General features: G+C 36.6%; 1 protein-coding gene across 1 annotated transcript; it reads left to right on the top strand.

The window, feature by feature from the left end:
- Nucleotides 1–68: 68 nt before the first annotated feature.
- LOC134258757 (uncharacterized) lies at nucleotides 69–6,593 on the top strand. Its single transcript, XM_062741335.1, has 2 exons — nucleotides 69–294; nucleotides 3,965–6,593. The coding sequence occupies exons 1-2, from the start codon at nucleotides 180–182 to the stop codon at nucleotides 5,788–5,790; spliced, it is 1,941 nt and encodes a 646-aa protein (XP_062597319.1). The 5' UTR covers nucleotides 69–179; the 3' UTR covers nucleotides 5,791–6,593.
- Nucleotides 6,594–7,458: the final 865 nt, after the last annotated feature.

The raw sequence follows: 7,458 nt of genomic DNA, 5'->3' as shown, positions 1-7,458 counted from the left end.
AAAAGTTATATGATATCACGTGAGCATGTCATTTTCGCATTGCTTGCATCTTGGTTGTTGATTTCATCAGTAGGCACATTAAATTTACATCTAGGCGTATGTTTACAAATACAAATATACACAGAAATAAAACTTTGTTTTAGAACCTGTATCCAGTGATCTGACTCCCTTAAAACAACATGGAAACGAGGAGGAAGAGACATCTCTCTTCAATGGAATCAAGCTCGAAGTCCAAAAGACCCAGGAAAAGGAACGAAGTTTCACTGCAAGAAACCAAAGAAAGTTCGGATCCAGGTAAAGTATGAAGATGAAGTCTGGCCCGTAGGAAGCAATTTTTGTTTTCATGTTGGGGGGGGGGGGGGGGAGGGACACGGCCCTACATTTTCAGTTTGGGTTAGGCCTACCAAAAATTAAAAAAAGGGTCATCAGACAATATTTTTGAGGGGGCTTAAGTGTATGGAAAGTCCCTAGCTGTGTTTTGTACATGTCAGCAAAATTATTGGGAGACACACCCCCTTTCCCTCTGCTTAGAACATCATAAGAATATCCAGGTCAAGTTCTGTTTTGGGAACAATCCAGCTCTATTTGATAGAGTTATGCCCCTTGGACTAGAAAAATTCCAATCTATTTGCAGTTTCCATTCATTTCATCTTCTCACTTCTCAAAGCTTACACCTACTGAAATGAGCCTACATATTCCCATGAGAATTAGAATATCTAGGTTAATTTTTGGTTTGGGTAAGTACTATAAAGTCATTTTTGGCAGAGTTATGCCCCTTGGACTTAGAAAAATTTCAATTATTTGCAGTTTCCATTCATTTTCTTTGCATAGGTTGCACACATTGAAATGAACTTTGGTATAGAGATTTATCATAAGAATATCTAGGTCAAGTTCTGTTTTGGGTACTATAAATCCATTTTGGATAGAGTTATGCCCCTTGGACTTAGAAAAATTCTAATTATTTGAGGGAGGGGGCATAAGTGTTTTATAAACATCTCTTGTTAGCTCTACTGGTCAGAGACCAGAAGAGCTTATGCGATAGTAATGCGTCAATTCCGTCCGTCTGTTTATCAGGTCTTGCTGTAAATGTATCTGATCTGTGGCAAACCGTGTCTGTAAACAATTTTTCAAACGCTACTCCTCCTACAATTTTAGTCTGATTTCAATATTACTTGGCACACAAGTAGACTACACTAAGATACATAGAATAGTGCATCGGTTTTTAATTTCGATGAACGATGTTGCCATGGTTACTAAAAATAGAATTTTCTGTGAAATTCCTTTAAACGCTATCCTTCTACAGTTTTGGTCTGATTTCAATATTACTTGGCACAAAAGTAGACTACACTAAGATACATAGAATAGTGCATCGGTTTTTAATTTCGATGAACGGTGTTGCCATGGTTACTAAAAATAGAATTTTCTGTGAAATTCCTTTAAAACGCTACTCCTCCTACAGTTTTGGTCTGATTTCAATATAACTTGGCACACAAGTAGACTACACTAAGATACATAGAATAGTGCATCGGTTTTTGATTTCGATGAACGGTGTTGCCATGGTTACTAAAAATAGAATTTTCTGTGAAATTCCTTTAAAACGCTACTCCTTCTACAGTTTTGGTCTGATTTCAAAATAACTTGGCACACAAGTAGACTACACTAAGATACATAGAATAGTGCATCGGTTTTAGATTTCGATGAACGGTGTTGCCATGGTTACTATTTTTTCTGTGAAATTCCTTAAAAACGCTACTCCTTCTACAGTTTTGGTCGATTTCAATATAACTTGGCACACAAGTAAACTACACTAAGTGTGAATAGTGCATCAGTTTTTAATTTCGATGAACGATGTTGCCATGGTTACTAAAAATAGAATTTTCTATGAAATTCCTTTAAAACGCTACTCCTTCTACAGTTTTGGTCTGATTTCAAAATAACTTGGCACACAGGTAGACTACATTAAGATACATAGAACAGTGCATCGGTTTTTGATTTCAATGAACGGTGTTGCCATGGTTACTAAAAATAGAATTTTCTGTGAAATTCCTTAAAAACGCTACTCCTTCTACAGTTTGGGTCTGATTTCAATATAACTTGGCACACTGGTAGACTACACTCAGATACATAGAATAGTGCATCGGTTTCTGATTTCGATGAACGGTGTTGCCATGGTTACTAAAAATAGAATTTTCTGTGAAATTCCTTAAAAACGCTACTCCTTCTACAGTTTGGGTCTGATTTCAATATAACTTGGCACACAAGTAAACTACACTAAGATACATAGAATAGTGCATCAGTTTTTAATTTCGATGAACGATGTTGCCATGGTTACTAAAAATAGAATTTTCTGTGAAATTCTTTAAAAAACGCTACTCCTTCTACAGTTTTGGTCTGATTTCAATATAACTTTGCACACAAGTAGACTACACTAAGATACATAGAATATTGCATCGTTTTCTTATTTCGATGAACGGTGTTACCATGGTTACTAAAAATAGAATTTTCTGTGAAATTCCTTAAAAACGCTACTCCTTCTACAGTTCTAGTTTGATTTCAAAATAAGTTGGCACACAAGTAGACTACACAAAGATACATAAAATAGTGCAATGGTTTTTGATAAGTACAAACCAGTAGAGCTACAGTCTCGACAGAGACTTCTGGTTTTTTATTGGACTGGATATAAACCTTTAACTCTCCTGCCAGAAAACTGAGTCACCTCGAAGGGTGATTTAGCAACTGTGGCTATTTGCTCAAAAATTAAATATACATTTTTTTATCATTAAAATTTTGATTTTCAGGTTAATTTTTAGCTCTACTGGTCAGAGACCAGAAGACCTTATGCGATAGTGAGGTGTCCGTCGTCCGTCCGTCTGTCTGTCTGTCTGTAAACAATTTTTCAAAATGCTACTCCTCTTACAGTTTTCGTCTGATTTTAATATAACTTAGCACACAAGTAGACTACACTAAGATACATAAAATAGTGCATCGGTTTTTTGATTTCGATGAACGGTGTTGCCATGGTTACTAAAAATAGAATTTTCTGTGAAATTCCTTTAAAACGCTACTCCTTCTACAGTTTTGGTCTGATTTCAATATTACTTGGCACACAAGTAGACTGCACTGAGATACATAAAATAGAGCATCGGTTTTTGATTTCGGTGAACGGTGTTGCCGTGGTAACTAAAAATAGAATTTTCTGTGAAATTCCTGTAAAACGCTACTTCTTCTACAGTTCTGGTCTGATTTCAATATTACTTGGCACACAAGTAGACTACACTAAGATACATAAAATAGTGCATCAGATTTTGATTTCGATGAACGGTGTTGCCATGGTGACTAAAAATAGAATTTTCTGTGAAATTCCTTTAAAACGCTACTCCTCTTACAATTTTGGTCTGATTTCAATATTACTTGGCACACAAGTAGACTGCACTGAGATACATAAAATAGGGCATCGGTTTTTGATTTCGGTGAATGGTGTTGCCATGGTGACTAAAAATAGAATTTTCTGTGAAATTCCTTTAAAACGCTACTCCTCTTACAATTTTGGTCTGATTTCAATATAACTTGGCACACAAGTAGACTACATTAAGATACATAGAATAGTGCATCGGTTTTTGATTTCGATGAACGGTGTTACCATGGTTACTAAAAATAGAATTTTCTGTGAATTTTTTTTAAAACGCTACTCCTTCTACAGTTTTAGTTTGATTTCAAAATAAGTTGGCACACAAGTAGACTACATAAAATAATGCAATGGTTTTTGACAAGTACAAACCAGTAGAGCTACAGTCTCGACAGAGACTTCTGGTTAAATTTTTTACTAGTAGCTAATATATATTATTTTTATAATTTATACAAATAATATATGACCCATATAAATTTCAGTAATTATAATTTTTGATTTTCACTTCCAAATTAAGAAAAATAGTATGTAATCAGAAGTAAAATTTTAATATTTCAGAGGACATAAATACAAAGAACTTGAAGACAGATGATGAGATAATTACAGTAGAATTAGATGAGAATGAAACTATAGACTACCCATCAAAAAAGACAAGAAAATCCAGTAATCGAAAGGATCGTGTGTCAAAAGCTGATAAATACTCTTCTAAAGAGCACATCAAGGTCCTACTAGATGATGAAGACTCTCCTGATAAAGAAGAAACACCAAACCAACTACTGGTCAACAAGCATGCTTTTCTGAATGTATCAGAGATAGCAACAGAGCAGAGTGGTGATAAGGATGTAGAGAGACCTTTATCTGCAGAATCACCTCTATCTGGTAAGGATATTAGAGCCTCAAATGAATCACTGATTAAGCAGACTACCTATGAACAAACAGAACAGGGAACTACAGTACCACTGGTAACTCCCTCCAGCAGGACAACAAGAAAACAACTGTTAACCAATAGAGATGAGGAGTCTCTAGTTGCTGCTCAATCAATGACGAGCTTAGCCAATGGACACAGTTCAAAGGAAGCAGATGTACCAGTGGAGAACCAAAGTCCAGGCATTGCTGAGGAAGATAGGTCCCCAGTAAATAGGGGAAATGATAATGAGGAACAGATTCCTAGCATCAGATACAGAATGGACCCCACCTACCAAGATCTCAGTGGAGAACCAAATACAAATCATACAGAAAAAGAGGGGATTGAGGAATCATCACTTCCTTCAATACAGCCAGGCAATGAGTGGAATGCACAAGGAGTTCCTCTACAGAGCAGTAACTTTAACAATCGCTGGAACTATCATTCTCACGACTACAGCTGCAATGAAAGCAATGTTCTACCACCGGCTTCCAGCCTGCTGAAAGTTCCTCGCATATATGATGAAAATATGAACATACAACATGGAGCCAACAGCTACCAGACAGCCAGACCAGGGCCAATGCCAGGGTTTACCAATAACCTGGGTCAGGCCATACAAACAGTATCTACCCCTACAAGAATGGAAAACCAGTATGAAGGTCCCCATCTCTCTGTGCCAGAGTCCCATCTCCCTTACCACAATCAAATGATGAATAACCCAGAATACTATATGATGCCCAGCAATCATGGCTCAGCCATCATGTCTTCTGGATCAGGCCATTCTGCCCATATCTTTAACAGCTTTCCACATGGTGATCAACAATTTCCTCCCGCAGCAAACATTGAAATTCCAGAGTCTGGCCAGTACCATGAATCAGGTGGCTCTAATTATCACAGACGTACCAGATCATCCAAGTCAAAGTCTAACCAAAACTACCTGGACATTGTTAAAAACTTTGTCTATGGCCCCAAAGAAGATTACATCATGACCCGTCCAAGAGATGACTACATTGTTGCTCCTCACGATGTGTTTGGTAAGCCTCCCGATGACAAGGATACGTTTTACATGGCCGTTTCTCCTGAGGTTAATCCCGCAGAGGTACGATCCATTGACCACAAAGGTCTTATCTCAAAATACATCGATTACCTTCTAATCGAGAATGAACACATCACAGAGATGTCCAAATCTGTCTCCATACCTATTGAGAACTGTGTGATGGATGACCCTTACTTGATGGATATTGTACGAGTCAAGATTCCCTTCCCAACCCCTAAGTATCTACAGTGGCTGAGCTCCTATTACCCCACCATTCAGGTAGACTGGCCAGCAATCAGAAAGGAACTGGCAGCCTATAATGGAGTGGGAGGGAGGAAACCAAAGAGGACCTATTTTGTAGATCGTAGACCCTGCCACATCCTTCTTGGAGAATCCTTCTATTACTTCCAAAGGGAGAAAGACAAGCAATCCACTGAGAAGTGATTTCAGCTTACAAACTTCTTGCATGAAATAATGCCAGTTCACGTTGCATATTTTACTATTATTTTATGTCATTACTGTGTTGTCTACATGGCCAAGCCACTCAAGGGATCACTGTCCATCACAAAATGCCCATACTGATTAATGAATGGACTTGGACTGAATGGATTCTGACCAATGCCAATTTTAAGAAATCTTTTTTCTTTAAATCAGGAGTTTTGCAAAGTTCCAAAATATTATTTGCAGATCATTGATTCTTTTATGTTGCAATGTTTAACAATGCTGTAGAGTTACATTACTAAATTTTTACAACAGTGGGGGAAAAAAGGGAAAATTTATGAATTGTAACACTATACAATGGAAACTTCCCATGATAAGTATCTCAATTTAGGAAATCTTTTACCTAGGAAAGTCAATGTATGACAAATTCACCAAGTGTTTTTTCTTTTATAGTTTCATTTTTAGCTCTACTGGTCAGAGACCAGAAGAGCTTATGCGATAGTAATGCGTCCGGCGTCCGTCCGTCTGTCTGTCTGTCTGTCCGTCTGTCTGTAAACAATTTTTCAAAACGCTACTCCTCCTACAATTTTAGTCTGATTTCAATATTACTTGGCACACAAGTAGACTACACTAAGATACATAGAATAATGCATCGGTTTTTGATTTCGATGAACGGTGTTGCCATGGTTACTAAAAATAGAATTTTCTGTGAAATTCCTTAAAAACGCTACTCCTTCTACAGTTTTGGTCTGATTTCAATATTACTTGGCACACAAGTAGACTACACTAAGAGACAAAGAATAGTGCATTGGTATTTCATTTCGATGAACGGTGTTGCCATGGTTACTAAAAATAGATTTTTCTGTGAAATTCCTTAAAAATGCTACTTCTTCTACAGTTTTGGTCTGATTTCAATATAACTTGGCACACAGGTAGACTACACTAAGATACATAGAATAGGGCATCGGTTTTTGATTTCAATGAACAGTGTTGCCATGGTTACTAAAAATAGAATTTTCTGTGAAATTCCTTTAAAACGCTACTCCTCCTACAATTTTAGTCTGATTTCAATATTACTTGGCACACAAGTAGACTACACTAAGATACATAGAATAGTGCATTGGTTTTTGATTTCAATGAACGGTGTTGCCATGGTTACTAAAAATAGAATTTTCTGTGAAATTCCTTAAAAACGCTACTCCTTCTACAGTTTTGGTCTGATTTCAATATAACTTGGCACACAAGTAGACCTAAGATGTAGTGCATTTTTTTCATTTCGATGAACGGTGTTGCCATGGTTACTAAAAATAGATTTTTCTTTAAAATTCCTTTAAAATGCTACTTCTTCTACAGTTTTGGTCTGATTTCAATATAACTTGGCACACAAGTAGACTACACTAAGATACATAGAATAGTGCATCGGTTTTTCATTTTGATGAACGGTGTTGCCATGGTGACTAAAAATAGAATTTTCTATGAAATTCCTTAAAAATGCTACTCCTTCTACAGTTTTGGTCTGATTTCAATATAACTTGACACACAAGTAAACTACACTAAGATACATAGAATAGTGCATCGGTTTTTGATGAATGGTGTTGCCATGGTTACTAAAAATAGAATTTTCTGTGAAATTCCTTTAAAACACTACTCCTTCTACAGTTTTGGTCTGAT

The sequence above is a fragment of the Saccostrea cucullata genome, unplaced genomic scaffold, assembly GCF_032062105.1.
Source record: "Saccostrea cucullata isolate Sc308-1 unplaced genomic scaffold, CSIRO_AGI_Scuc_v1 ctg27, whole genome shotgun sequence".
Classification (NCBI taxonomy): domain Eukaryota; kingdom Metazoa; phylum Mollusca; class Bivalvia; order Ostreida; family Ostreidae; genus Saccostrea; species Saccostrea cuccullata.
This window is presented reverse-complemented; position numbering and strand designations above follow the sequence as displayed.